Source organism: Leguminivora glycinivorella, chromosome 22 (assembly GCF_023078275.1).
Source record: "Leguminivora glycinivorella isolate SPB_JAAS2020 chromosome 22, LegGlyc_1.1, whole genome shotgun sequence".
NCBI classification, from domain to species: Eukaryota; Metazoa; Arthropoda; class Insecta; order Lepidoptera; family Tortricidae; genus Leguminivora; species Leguminivora glycinivorella.
Window position 1 is genome coordinate 11904138 of NC_062992.1, and position 16055 is coordinate 11920192.

Genomic DNA, 16055 nt, shown 5'->3' on the forward strand with positions numbered 1-16055 from the left:
CGCATCACACAACCGGAGCCAGTGTATCATCCACCTTAATATGTAGCGGCCAGGTAATGCGGCTAAAAAATATTGCTTGAAATGAAATGAATGAGAATGAGCTGTCATAACAGAAAAAAAATCTGTTAGACGTTGTCAACTGTTATTGCTGTGATTTGTGTTTTGATATAAAATTATTATGTCAATTTATACACCTGCCAAAATTACAGTTAAATCAACCTATCTCAAAAACTATAAGAGATACTTTGATCAAACCAAAAATCGTTGAAAGAGTTAATTAGCATGCATCACCTCTATTTTTTTTAGAATTTTATACCCCGTAGTTATAAAAATAGAGGGGGGGGACATACTTTTTACGACTTTGAGAGCTGATATCTCAAAAACCGTTCACTTTAAGAAAAATGTTTTTTAGAAAACTTTATATCATTTTAAAAGACCTTTCCATTGATACCCCACACGGGTATGTACATCGAAAAAAAAATTTTCAATCCCTCAGTTACATGTATGGGGGGCCCCACCCCCAATTCTTTTTTTTACTATTTAGTGTCATAATTTTGTAGCGGTTCATACAACACATATTCCCATCAAATTTCATCACTGTAGTACTTATAGTTTCCGAGTAAATCGGCTGTGACAGACGGACAGACGGACAGACGGACATGACGAAACTATAAGGGTTCCGTTTTTGCCATTTTGGCTACGGAACCCTAATAAAAATAGTATATTTTTGTAGTTGGAATAAACTAGCTTAAATGGTGTATTTTAAATGAATGGTAAAAAAACTCAAAATTGATTTCAAAAGCAATTTAAAGTATTACAGTTAGTAACTAAAACAACGCAATAACCGGATGATTGCCACAAGAGGAAAAAGGTAGGTAAGTCATCTTATCTCTTCAATAGGTAGGTGCATAGCCGGGCACCGTTAATCAAATATTTAACTTCGATAATCGTTAATCCGTTACTAAAAAAGTTAACTTCGTTAATCGTTAATGCGATACATTTCAACAAATTTAACGTAAGTTAAAGTTAATCGATAATCCGTTAACGCGTGACAAAAAAATATTTTTACTGTAGGTATATATTTAGTTGTATCAGTAATCCACTATAATGTATTATATTACTGTAAAAGCCCGAATTACAGCAAGCCTATTGAACTCTAGGCTACATGTGGAAGGCAGTGATTGCCTGAGCTACTGCCAAGAACTGTGTCAGGAGAGCTGCAAGATCACAGCAGGCGGAAGCCGGGTAGAAGCTAGGGAAGAGAATGTGGTCTTAAATTGGGCTCGAATTTGCTGCCCTGTCACTAGAACCACAGTATAATCTAGAACAGTTGCCATGGTAAAACTTAGGATTCATCCAATCAACGTTGGTAAAAGCGAACCCATGTGAACAACAATTCTTTAGGTAATATTTGGGCTTTTGGCGATCAAAATCGGTAAAAGCTGGGATTTACCGGTTAAATTCTAGGATTTTCCGTACTTCGGACTTTTACAGTAGCGTGTTTTTCGCGGCGCTGCCCTGCTAAATTAACGATTAACGGACTCGGAGAAATTTAACGGAAGTTAACGAGTCCGTTAACATTTTTTAGAGTTAACTTAAAAGTTAATCCGTTAATCGAAATGTTAACTTCGTTAATTAACGATTAACGGATTAACGAGTTAATGCCCAGCTATGGGTATGTGTATATTAAATAGGTACGCTATAATGTAATTAATGATGTAGCTACTTAATTGTGTCAAGTAAAAATGGTCACTTCTTTGCCTTGCCCCATGTTTTGCGCCTCCAAGTGGCGATACGAAGTACGCCGGGCAGCTAGTAATATGATATATCTCTCAGGTGTAGACGGATCCCAAAATGGAGTCAGAGCGACCCTTGCTGGTGATTCAACGTTACGAGAGTACCTCCAAGGCTCCATGAGCTCCGGATCCGGTTCAGGGCTGCCTCTGATGGTTCAAAGGACCCTTAGCAAGCAAGTTTCACTGCTGGAGTGTGTTGGAATGGTAAGAAAACTGATTACAATAAGGTTTTAGTTTATAAATGGGTCTCAAAATTCAGTCAGGGCTATACTTGTGGTGATTCGACATTACGAGAGTACCTCCAAGGCTCCATGAGCTCCGGATCCCGGCTACATCTGATGGTTCAAAGGACCCTTAGCAAGCAAGTTTCACTACTGGAATGTGTTGGAATGGTAAGTAAGGGCTCATCCATTAATTAAGTCACACCAATTTCATGATTTTTTGACCCCTCCCTCTCCCCTTGTCACACCGCACACACGTCGTCACACTAAACTACACCCTCCCCCCTAGTGTGACGTCACATTCAGATTCTTCTTAGTCTAGGAAGGTAAAAATCACAAAAACACTTGAAATCGTCTTAATAACTGCCACATTTTACTATCTGCAATACGTATGGACCCCCCTGGTAAGCTACACACTAGTATTTTTAGGGTTCTGCAATCATATGTTTTTTGAGTCCCTTTTTCTCTGCATGTAAAGTGGGGATTTTTTTGCTTTAAACCTACCATGTGGCTTTTAAATTAAACCTTTTAGTATCAATAGACAAACCCCTATAGTCAACCCTTTCTGATAAATTAATTATTTTCGTAAATAATCACGCTAAAGAAAATATGTGCTATAAACTTTTGAATAAAAAATATGTAGAAAAAAAACGTGCAAATTGAGATTAAAGTAAATACTTTCGAAGACTATCGAAAAACAACAAAGTGTTGGAATAATTTGCCTTTTGCTTAAAAAACTCATTTTTCCAGGGTCGCTACGGTAAAGTATGGCGCGGCCTGTGGTACGCGGACAGCGTGGCCGTCAAGATATTCTTCTCGCGGGACGAGGCCTCCTGGCAGAGGGAGACGGAGATATATAGCACCGTCCTGCTCAGGCATACCAACATACTCGCCTATATAGGCAGCGATATGACTAGCCGAAACAGTTGTACGCAGGTAACTAAATACTATCTTAAGTATCTTTGACATATTTGGAATATATTTAAAGTCACACACAGGTCGAACGCGATTAATTAACATTATTTTTACCTTTTTTCACAACGTTTCGGAATCACTGGATTGAGCTACACAAATCCAAAGTTCTTTCCACCGAGCGACACTATTATCCCCGGATTGTGAGGGAGGCGATCGAAATTAAAAAATATCCTAAAAACTTTAACAGGGAAGACGGGTATAGATTATCGCCAACATGGGGACCAGTGATTCAAATGTTCAAACCAAAAGATCTATCTTCGGACCAGTGCGCGGATGTTGTGAGTGCTGTGTGTCGTGCGGTGGGAAATAAACATTAACTAAAAGCGGGTAGATTATATTTATTTGTCTACCCCGAACATTTATATAAATTAATATCGGGTAGTTTTGTGTTGTTTACATCTCCGGTGACACTTTGCTGGGACGTCAGTCTTCCGCGACCACGGCCAGTGCAACCTGGCCGAATCGTTGGGAAAAAAGGTAAAAATAATGTTAATTAATCGCGTTCGACCTGTGTGTGACTTTAAATATGTGTACAAAGCGCGAGAACTTAAAGTGTTATATTTAGAATATTAATATAAGAGATCCCCTACTTTTCACAAGCTTTTAGTAACTAAATTGGGCCATTTTCCTAAACTATAACTGACAGTCAACCAATTCTTGACACTAAACAAAAGCGTGGAATTAGATTCTTCGATGGCTCGTCGAGATTGAAGGCATGCGTTTTATGTAGGCAATGCTCATTGAATCTAACATTTTTGAAATTGCCGCCTTTTCTAGTGCCAAGATTTAGTTGACCTGACCGTCTATAAATTGGATTTCCGATTGAGTTGAAATTTTGCATACATATTTTAATTGGACGAAGCAATATTATGTGTAACACACAACGCCAAGTAATTGTTTTTGGCGTTCTTACAATAGGGAACTTGACTGTAGTTAAAATAAAATATTTTTCTACTCCCGAACTGTTATTCGTCATTTACATGGTCGTCTATAGATCTTTAAAACCCTACATAAAAGTCTATTCCCCAAAGCCAGCGTCCGCCGGCTTTCCGCGCATGCGCGCAGTATCGAAAAAACTGAAAACGCATTGTTTGGCTCTGTAACCATGGCAACGCATTGTTATAACGATACTGCGCACGTGCGCGGGAAGGCTTTGGACAGCTGAGCTGACAGTGCAAACCTTTGTGTCAAAATACGGGAACCATTGTGTATTTCACGAAAGTTATTTAAGAAAACTATTAAAAACTAAGTGCATGGTCGTAGAAAAAGTATTGTATGCAACGGTGTTTAACTGAGTCAAAAAATACTCGTGGCGTCTTAATAACAATTTTCGGCTTCGCCTCAAATTGTTACCCACGCCACTCGTCTTTTTTGACCTCCTTTAAACGCCTGTTGCATAAAATACTATTAATACCATGCACGAAATAAAGCATCAGATAATTATAAGAAAGAAAGAAAGAAAGAAAGAATTATTTATTTGCAAGAATATGTGCAGAAAAGGTGTGACATTGGTATAAATAGTAACAATATTCAGCCATGCGGCATGCAAATGTTTGCAGTAATCCTAAATTAACATTAGGTAGGTAGGTAACTATATACAAATAAATCCCTGTATTCTTAGGTAATAATGAAATATTTACATGTCAAGGTACTCCATAACAGAGTAGAAACAATGTTCCTGAAGCCATTTCGTTAATTTTGTCTTAAACTCTAAATCATGCAATAATTTAATACAGTCAGGAAGCTTATTATAAATTTCAATGCTTTTATAACATACGTTCCGTTTATAGATATCAGCACGGCAACGAGGCTGATAGAGGAGGTTTTGATATTGGGTTCTTAAGATAAACAATGTGTGTGTGGATTGAGTGAGCACCTTCCGAAAATAAAAAAAAATATGCTGATCATTTAGTAAAAGTTCTAAAACAATTGTAAAACGAATCTCTGAATTTGTAAAAAGATAAATCAAAAGATACAGCCATTAACATGTGCTCACTCAGTTCTCACAAACTACCAACGAAAACAGTGAATATATTCATTTAACATATAATATTTATATACTAACATTTAGTAAAAAATAGGCCAACCTACCTCTATAAATATTAGATCACCTAGTGACGTATTAATTTTTTTACAAATAGTTTCTTATGCTCACTCAATCCACACACTTTTGAAAAGCCGAATTTTGATGAAAAACATAAGATTTAGACCGCTATTATATGTGTATAGTTTAGTAAAAGTGAAATGGGAATTTGTAAAATACAAAACGAACCACTAACGTGTCAGGTTTTTTTATAATAAATTTTTGTAAGTGCTCACTCAGTCCACACGTTTTGAGAAAGTTAAAAATGTAAATATCTTACGATTTGTAGCACCTAAGACACTCGAAAGTACTTCAACATTTAGTAAAAATTTTTACTAAATATCCACCATCTAATATTTTATATTCGTTGTCTGGTTTTAAAGATATTCAGACATAACTTTTCTCATACAAATGTATCAAGTAGGGTGACCACACTATGTCGGCTCCTGATTTTCCCCACCTTCCCATTGTCATATTGAGATTGGGGAGTTTCGTTCGTTCAATTTTGATAATATTAAACTAATACCATATTAATTCTCCATCTGCAAACTGTTTTTAGGTTATGTTCTTGGCCTAGTGATGATGTGTATTGTGTAATTTTTATCGACGTCAGGATAATAACCATATCGACATGCATGCATTAAAAAGGACATGAATAATAATTGGTAAGAAACAAAGAATATAATACTTCACTAGTAAGAAACCAGAACCTGGTAATCTAATCGCGCTAACAGATGAGCGTACCGGATTTGTAAGTGGGAGCGAGAAATAGTTATTCTTTTCTCGCTCCCACTTACAAATCCGGTAAACTATTATCAAAATTGAACGAAACTCCCCAATCTCAATATGACAATGGGAAGGTGGGGAAAATCAGGAGCCGACATAGTGTGGTCACCGTACTTGATACATTTGTATGAGAAAAGTTATGTCTGATTATCTTTAAAACCAGACAACGAATATAAAATATTAGATGGTGGATATTTAGTAAAAATTTTTACTAAATGTTGAAGTACTTTCGAGTGTCTTAGGTGCTACAAATCGTAAGATATTTACATTTTTAACTTTCTCAAAACGTGTGGACTGAGTGAGCACTTACAAAAATTTATTATAAAAAAACCTGACACGTTAGTGGTTCGTTTTGTATTTTACAAATTCCCATTTCACTTTTACTAAACTATACACATATAATAGCGGTCTAAATCTTATGTTTTTCATCAAAATTCGGCTTTTCAAAAGTGTGTGGATTGAGTGAGCATAAGAAACTATTTGTAAAAAATTTAATACGTCACTAGGTGATCTAATATTTATAGAGGTAGGTTGGCCTATTTTTTACTAAATGTTAGTATATAAATATTATATGTTAAATGAATATATTCACTGTTTTCGTTGGTAGTTTGTGAGAACTGAGTGAGCACATGTTAATGGCTGTATCTTTTGATTTATCTTTTTACAAATTCAGAGATTCGTTTTACAATTGTTTTAGAACTTTTACTAAATGATCAGCATATTTTTTTTTATTTTCGGAAGGTGCTCACTCAATCCACACACACACAGATAAACATAGACAGAATTTATTTTTAAATCCAATTTCTGTTTAATAAGTCAAGTAGAAATATATAAAGTAACTGAGTTGACCGTGACGTCACTCAATTCGATTTCATATAAATTTCTTATTAGCAAGTCGTTCAAATTCGCTTTGACAGTTCTTAAAAAGAAGCTGATTTGACTAGGAGGCAAGTAGCCTATTGTTTTTATTTTTAAAGTTTCAGTTGAAAAAAAGTACAGATGGCGATAATAGTTATTTGTCATACAAGGGGGCAAAGTTGTATTTTAACGCCGAGTGTGGAATTGAAAAACGAGCAAGTGAAAGGATTCTATAGTTGAACTTCCACGAGCGAAGCGAGTGGTTCGAGAATAGAATCCTGAACTTGCGAGTTTTTTAACACACGAGAAGTAAAATACATTTGCACCCGAGTGTAACACAAAACTTTTCCCCTCACTATAGCGAGGAAACTACAACGCAAAAAATGCGTTTGTCACTGCTTTGAGTAGTTCCACAGGCGGTAAATCATCTTTATTACTAGATTCACCTACTTTTATCAATGAAAATGAAATATTTATTTTTCAAGTAGGCATATTACAATGCGCATATGAACGTCAAATAAAGCTACGCCGGCTCTAACCCTACGCCTCAGCCTCGAGAAGATTTCAGTCCCCCCTCAGTTGGGAGGGGGGTATCCACTATGGGACCGGCAAGAAACTCGGCGGGCAACTTCTTTTCAAAACATTACATCTTATAACTAACATGCATTAAATAACAAGATACAATTTAACATGCAAAAGTATTCATCAAAGAATATGAACAGACTAGGTACTCTATGGAAATTAATTTCAATAAATTATATTATTGCTTAATAATACGTCGTTCTTCTTCAGAGAAAACATATCAAATTGTCATAGAAGAAAAAGATAATATGAATCTCACTATCATTTAATATGTAATTTACCTACACAACATAAAATATAAAATATTTGATGTGCTTTCTTATCTGAACTGTGTCCTCTATACATAATACAATTTTAAAGCAATTAATTTGAGTTTATTCAAGGTCAAATTACTTTACCCACTAGTGGATAAAATGCGTTTTTACCCGCTGGTATTAAAGGACAAAACACGTGTTTCCGAGCTAGTGAGGGGAAAAATATCTTGTATCATTTTCTTCGTCAAAAATGTTGTGTCTAAGATTTTATTTAATTTAGGCGATAACTTGCTTAATGTTTATATATTTTCAGTTATGGCTGATAACGCACTACCACCCATTGGGCTCGTTGTACGAGCATCTACAGAAAACAACGCTGACGCGGCACCAGATGATGCTGATCTGTCTGTCCACAGTCAACGGACTGCTGCATCTACACACGGACATACATGGCACACAGGTCGGTATTGTAATAGCATAGAGGATCGAGTATTATAGAGAGTTACTGTCGAAGAAAAATGTGTAGTTCATAGACTGCCATCTCTTGGCACAGGCTTAAAACTTTTGAACCTCAGTTTTGACAATTCGGCCCATATTCTTAGCTTGATATGTTATAAAATGTCTAATATTAATATTAGCGCCATCTAGCTGAGCGTACCCCAAAGGTGTAATGCCATCTAGGCCACTGTACCTTTTTCTGTATGGTACTGAGGTACGTTTTTTTCTTAGACTTTATCTGTCTATATGGAGTTATATATGTCTTTGGTAATAGCAAAGACCTATATAACTTCGTATAGACAGATAAAGACTAAGAAAAAAACGTACCCCAAAACCATACAGAAAAAGGTATGGTGAGCTAGATGGCGATACACATTTGGGAAACGCTCTGCTAGATGACGCTAATATTAATATTTGACATTTTAAAACATATTAAGCTAAGAATATGGGCCAAATTGTCAAAACTGAGGTTCAAAAGTTTTAAGCCTGTGTCGAGAGATGGCAGTCGATGCACTGTGATTACACATTTTACTTTGACAGTAACTTTCTTTAATACTCGATCCTCTTTGGTAATAGTAAACAAAACTAGGGAAAGAAAATAAAATAACCTCGTGATTAAAAAAATCAAAATTTCGAAACCATTCCTGACACAATGGACTGATTTCCATCAAACATGTCTAAGAACACTCACAACTCATGAAGCGTTCAAATGTAAAAAAAAAAAACTTAAATCTAAATCGGTTCATTCGTTCGGGAGCTACGATGCCACAGACAGATATACAGACAGACAGACATACAGTATACACGTCGTTTTTGCGTCGGTCAGCAATCACACTAAAAAAAGTTAAGTTTTTTCTAGTGTCTCTGTTGGTTTACATATTTTTGAACCTTAGAGAAAATTTGTTCTGCTCTCAAATTGGTTCAGCGCCTTAAATATGAGCCTCAATCTGAGACAATATCAGGGATAATTTTGTCGAAAGGGATCATCCACATATTACGTCACACCAAATTTCAGGTTTTTGGACCCCTCCCCCCCCTATGTCACGCTTTTTTGTATCCCTTTAACAGGGATTGTCACATTTAGTATGACACCCCCCCCCCCCCCCTTACACTGTGACGTAATATAGGGATGACGCCAAATTGCATCGATCATTTAGAATTATTTGTCTGTCAGCCATTTGTTTTGATTTTGTGCATTTATCTTATTCCAATATGTGTGTAACTCAGTTTTTCTTTTTTCCTCAGGGTAAACCAGCCATAGCCCACCGAGACATCAAATCCAAGAACATCCTAATGAAAGTAAACGGAGAATGCTGTATAGCTGACTTTGGTCTCGCAGTGACCGCAGCGCACGTGGCCAGGCAGGAGCCCAGTGCGAGACAGGGAACTGTCAGATACATGAGTCCAGAGGCACTGGACCAGAGGTGAGAATATTTTTTTATTTATTTTATTTTATTTTATTTTTATTTCAAATATGTTACACAGTATGACAGTAAAAACCAAAGCACTGAGTAACTAAAAATACATAAGAGCATAAAAAATAAACACATAAAAGTGAGAAACGTCATCTAGATTTAGGTGGCAACGTAACGTCGAGGCTTCGTTGCGTCGTCTGTCCGGGCGTAGATTTCGGCAGGTTGCCCCGGAACCGTCGAAAGACTACACCCTTCGGCCAGACGTCTGCACTCGCGATGGTGTCCTGCAGCGGCCGCGGCACGCGCACAACAAACGTATAAATATACCTATAGATGATCAACCAAACCTTGACACTAAAAAAGGCGGTAAATTCGAAATGTGTACGGTTGACCAGCCGCTTGCCTGCATAAAACGCCTGCCTTTCTAACCCGTGACGTTGGCGGAATCATTGTCGAGCCATGTGGGGGCGAAGGTTAATATCGTCACTACTTTGAAATAATCTCGTATCTCACGCTGCTCCTCAAAGTTAAAACGCAGTAAGTCTATATGCATTCCATACATACTTACTACAATTTTCTTTTCATTGACAGACGAAGATACAAGTTTTTTTAAAAGTAGTGACGATATCCCATAGATAATTAGAATTCCACTACTGTTTTTAGTGGCAAGATTTTGTTGACGGAGATGATCTTGTGATATGTGGCTACTCAATAAAATTTTTCCTTTATTTAACATACATACATACAATCACGCCTGTATCCCATAAAGGGGTAGGCAGAACACTTGAAACTACTAAAGCTTCAGGGCCACTCTTGGCAAATAAGAGGTTGAAACAAAACGAAACTGTGACATTGCAGTGACAGGTTGCCAGCCTCTCGCCTACGCCACAATTTGCCCCATATCCCACAGTCGCCTTCTACGACACCCACGGGAAGAAAGGGGGTGGTGAAATTCTTAACCCGTCACCACACAGGCTCCTTTATTTAATATAGTGGTAAAAGCTTGGAATCAGCTCCCGGTGGATGTAATATCGGCCCTAAGTGTCAACGAATTCAAGAATAAGTTACAGTGCTAATTCCACATAACACCTGAAAACCTCTGCCGACAACTGGATACAGGCTTTATCAGTTACTACAACTGCCTGCCTGCTTTACAAATAATAATAATAAAGTTTTACACTAACCGAGGCTTGTCCTTGGGTTAGTGTCACATTACCTTTTAGATTAAACTGTCTTAAAGGCCTCTGCGCTGTTGGCTTCGGCCCCACGCACGCCTCCCAAAAGACAAACAAATAATAATATCCAAGTTGTCATAACCACATTTCCTTTCTTTCAGTATGAACCTCCAATGCTTCGAATCGTATCGCAAATGCGACATCTACGCACTGGCTCTTGTCCTGTGGGAAGTCTGTCGCAGAGTCAGTCCAGCTCGGGAAGCCAGGGTGCCATTCTTCGAGCATGCTCCGAGCGACCCATCCGTGGAACTCATGAGGAAGATTGTCTGTGTAGACGGAGCCAGGCCAGAGCTGCCTGAAACCTTTACTCATCCGGTAAGAAATAATGGATACCCTAAAAATATGCAGGCGTTCATAGACTAAGTTATTCTCTTACAGCTCACTGTTAACTAGGAAACAGTGTGGTAGTGTCAGTATAAACGACATTTTATAGATATAGATCAAAGACATGTGTAACTCTGTATAGACGGATTAAGTCTAGGAAAAAAACGTACCTCAAAGCCCTAGAAAAAAGGTACGGTGGGCTAGATGGCGTTACACCTTTGGGGAACGCTCGGCTAGATGGCGCTAATATTAATATTTGACATTTTAACACATATCAAGCTAACAATATGGGCCAAATTGTCAAAACTGAGGTTCGAAAGTTTCAAGCCTGTGTCGAGAGATGGCAGTCTATGCAGTATGCACTGTGATTACACATTTTACTTTGACAGTAACTCTCTATAATACTCGATCCTCTTTGATATAGATTCATTGTGACGTAACACACTTTGTCATAGTAAAATCTGTGCAAATCTAGATGGATCAGATGCTATAAGTACTAGGAGTGTATAAGTGAGTAGTAGTTTCTCTGGGAAACCGCACTAATTCCAATAAGGTTATCCTTTGGGTTGGAGAGTCAGATGGCAGTCGCTTTCGTAAAACTAGTGGCTACGCCAACTCTTGGGATTCGTTGTCAATGTGGACCCCAGGCTTCCATGAGCAAGAATGATGATGAGTATTTAAAAAACCTCCCCCAGTATCAAATCCTTACAAATATTATAAATGGGAAAGTGTGTTTATCTGCTTGTTTGTCCGTCTTTCACGGAAAAACGGAGCAACGAATTGACGTGATTTTTTAAGTGGAGATAGTTGAAGGGATGGAGAGTGACACAGGCTACTTTTGGTCTCTTCCTAACCCCCCACTTCCCTAAAATGGGGGGTGGAAGTTTGTATGGAGCATTCCGCAATTTTGGAATTTAGCGCGAGCGAAGCCGCGGGCAGAAGCTACATACATACATACCGGTCTGGCTCAGTCGGTAGTGACCCTGCCTGCTGAGCCGCGGTCCTGGGTTCGAATCCCGGTAAGGGCATTTATTTGTGTGATGAGCACAGATATTTGTTCCTGAGTCATGGATGTTTTCTATGTATATAAGTATGTATTTATCTATTTAAGTATTTATATCGTCGCTTAGCACCCATAGTACAAGCTTTGCTTAGTTTGGGGCTAAGTGGATCTGTGTAAGGTGTCCCCAATTTTTTTTTTTTTTTTATACAATCACGCTTGTATCCCATAAAGGGGTAGGCAGAACACATGAAACTACTAAAGCTTCAGTGCCACTCTTGGCAAATAAGGGGTTGAAAGAAAACAAAAAAAGTTAGCTATTTATATATTTATGTTGTCCACAGACGGTGACAGGCATGGCGCGCCTCATGCGCGAGTGTTGGCACGCCAACGCCTCCGTGCGTCTTCCGGCTCTCAGGATCAAGAAGACGCTCCTGAAGTTAGCCGCCAACGACAACTCCGTACACCTGGACGAGGACAGCGAGGTCTTCGTGTGAGCGAGGCAGGTATGCCTCATGATAATCACAGTAAAAGTATATTTATAGGTGGGAATAATCGAGGCAAGACGTTTAAGAATGTATAGTGGTATGCTCCCAAAAAATTAGAACGATATCACCTGTTACAAAATAAAACCGTCATATATGCTGTGTTAAGCGATGAAATAAACTTATAACGCCATCTAGTGAGATCTCTGGTAACTAAAACGCCTCGGTGACTCCCGGCTCTAAGAATAAAGAAGACGCTCCTGAAGTTAGCCGCCAACAACTCCGTACACCTGGACGAGGGCAGCGAGGTCTTCGTGTGAGCGAGGCAGGTATGCCACATAGTAATCATAGTAATCAAAGCCAGAATATTAGCAGTGAATTGTGTTAGTCGCCCACAACTTTATATAGATATCGTCAGTTGAAAAGGTCTCACGCTAAGGAATAAAAGCGCCATGAGTTTTATCTTCATTGAATGAAAGCAAGATAACTAAGATTCAATTTAAAAATAGAAAAATTACTGCCTCTGGATAATATGGCGCTTAATAGATTTGATTTAGGACCAGTTGCATCAACCACATTTGACAGACACATCATCGTCACGCAGCGGAGGCGTATGGAACTTCCCATACAATAAAATGTAACGAATGCTTTAACGGTGACAGACGGTTTGGTGCAACCGGCCCTTAGTGCAGGCACTCACGACATCTCAGTATAAGTAAATGGATAACACGAAAACAAGTCTCTCTTGCATAATGTGTAGCAAATATTTTGACTGTATATTGGGGAGTAGACCTTAGGAGTATACAAGTTTCTAATGGGTCGGCAACCCCCTTGAGTTGCAGGCGTCCATAGGTTACGGTGACCGCTTTCCACCAAGCGGACCGTATACCTGTTTGCCTTAGATTAATTTAAGACTCCGAAATATTTAACATTCATTGAACTTAGTGATCTGTAAATAAGAATAAAAACTGCAGTCAAGTGTGCCTCATCTCTTTTAAAATCAAAACTTATGAAAATTCTTAAAACAAATAAATTCTCGAAGGAATGTAATGTATGAAAATAATTTATGACAGCTGTTTCTTTTACACTAATATTTTAGCGCTTTAACTACGACGTAAGCTATTACTTATTAGTTTTTTAAGTACGTAAAATTATACATAAATTTGTTAAAACTTAGCTCATTATAGTTTTTGATAAGTGCCTATATATAGTGCCTAATAGTAAAACTACATAAATATTACGTCATTTCATTTGCTATACGACGTATTTTTTGGATGAAAAAAGCTTTACTTAATCATTGTTATTTACTACTAAAAGTGCTTCCTATTTATGGCATATCGTCACTACTTTAAAAAAAACTTGTATCTTCGTCTGTCAATGAAAAGAAAATTGTAGTAAGTATGTATGGAATGCATATAGACTTACTGCGTTTTAACTTTGAGGAGAAGCGTAAGATACGAGATTTTTTCAAAGTAGTGACGATATACAACATACTTTAATTTTAGTATTTTTTAAGAACAGTTGCTATATCCAAGAGTTGCTAAGAAATAGTACATTACGATACAAGTGCGTTAAAGAACGACCAAAGGCAGTGTTTTCAATCGAAACGAGTCGCGAATTTCCTCTGCGTAGTACTTCTTTACGTATTAGTGCGAAAAAATAGCAACATGTAAAGAATATCTAAACATGAATTTTCCCCTCACTAGGTGGGAAACACGTGTTTTATCCTTCAATGCCAGCGGGTAAAAACGCATTTTATCCACTAGTGTATAAAGTAATTTGACCTTGAATATAGTCAAATTAATTTTCTGCTTTAAAATTTATAAAACTGGGTGAATCTAGTGATGAAGATGATTTACCACCTGTGGAACTACTGGAAGCAGTGATAAACGCGTTTTTTGCGTTGTACTTTCCTCGCTATAGTGAGGGGAAAAGATTTGTGTTACACTCGGGTGCAAATGTATTATTCTTCTCGTGTGTTGAAAAACTCGCCAAGTTCAGGATTCTATTCTCCAATCACTCGCTTCGGTCGTGGTTCAACTCTGGAATCCTTTCCCTTGTTAGTATTTCAATTCCGCACTCTGCGTTGAAATACAACTTTGCACCCTTGTATAACAAATAACTATTATGAATTTATGACTTTGGCATTAGGATAATGTTCAGATATTTTTGAAACTCTGGCAGCTCTGATGTATATGCGACTGTACTTTTAGCTGCTTTCTACGCCATATTACTAATCAGTAAACATATAAGTTTTGTTATATAATTTAGTAACTTTATTAATTTTAACAGAACTATTCACTGAATTTGATCAGTGGCAGGAATTAAATACTGAATCTAGAATGTTCGTAGTATGTTTGACAAAATATTTTATAAGTACAGATACAAATGTGATCAAAAGGATTGGTCAAAAATGTAAATAATTATGCTGTAAAATACTTGCTTATTATTATAAATGGGCTTACTCTTGGCCACAGCCTAGCCAAAGGCAATGACGTGGCCTACGATGAAGTGAACTCGCCCAGAAGATGCCTGTAATCTAAAAATCGTACCTAAGTAAAAAAACATCAAACGTAATAAAATAATCGTCGAAAGATTAAAAAAATAATTGGACTCAATTACATTCTCGGAAAAATAGGCAATTTAGTGTTATTTCATTTGTATTGTATATTTTGACCACTTCTTTTGATATCTCTTAGGATAAGTGTAATAATATGTGTCTTTATACTGCCTTACCGGAATGATGTCAAGACATTTGACAGAATATGTCAGTCAAAGTTGACATGCAATTGCCGAGTCTAGATACTTAATAAAAAAGTGCCGAATAGTATTTGTAATTATTTTATAAGGTGTATAAATGTAATAAATATAGAATAAACTTAGCAGTTAGCACTAACAGAAACTTAAAGTTTAAAATAAGGACGCTAAGCATAAAGAAATTCGTACATTGACCCTTCTGTTTCTATCTCTATCGCACGCGCATAATTGTATAGTTTTCCTGCTTGCACCATCGGCGAGACAGCAATATAGTTACGTGCGTGCAATAGAGATAGAAATAAGGGGTCAATGTATCAATTATCCGTTTTTAACAAGTTTAACATTGACAGTACACGATTTTGATATAGCTCAGACGCAAGACTGTTAAACTGCATAGAACGACGTTTAAAATAACGCTTGCTATCAAAATCACAGTGAAATTAGCTTGGTTTGACTAGTGTCCTTACTTTTAACAGTTTGCCTGTAAAATTTTGCACGTCTGTTCACTCATTTGACTTCGTCAGAAAGTAAAATAGTTATAAAATAGGAGTAATGTAATGTGTACTGTACACTCAAAGAACTAGTAATTTGCAGTTGCTAAAATTACCACAGAAAATTCCTTACTATCTTATTTTCGTATGTCAACAAATAAATATTCAAAAGTGGCTAAAATTTTTTTATATGTTTACATGTCAAAGGGATCCATACCTCATACTTCATATGTAATAAGAACCTTTTTGGATTCCTGTTAAATTTTGGATGAACGGACCAATGCACGTGAAGCAT

At 37.2% G+C, this 16055-nt stretch overlaps 1 protein-coding gene across 2 annotated transcripts in view; it reads left to right on the forward strand.

Moving 5' to 3' along the window:
- Positions 1 to 14282, forward strand: part of LOC125237788 (activin receptor type-1) — a 39632-nt gene extending 25350 nt beyond the window's left edge. For both annotated transcript variants that reach the window (XM_048144971.1, XM_048144970.1), the window contains exons 6-11: positions 1837 to 2000; positions 2768 to 2953; positions 7869 to 8015; positions 9299 to 9477; positions 10805 to 11018; positions 12372 to 14282. In XM_048144971.1, the coding sequence (XP_048000928.1) occupies positions 1837 to 2000; positions 2768 to 2953; positions 7869 to 8015; positions 9299 to 9477; positions 10805 to 11018; positions 12372 to 12524 (1043 nt within the window). In that variant the 3' untranslated portion in view covers positions 12525 to 14282. The remainder of the gene's footprint in view (positions 1 to 1836; positions 2001 to 2767; positions 2954 to 7868; positions 8016 to 9298; positions 9478 to 10804; positions 11019 to 12371) is intronic.
- Positions 14283 to 16055: the final 1773 nt, after the last annotated feature.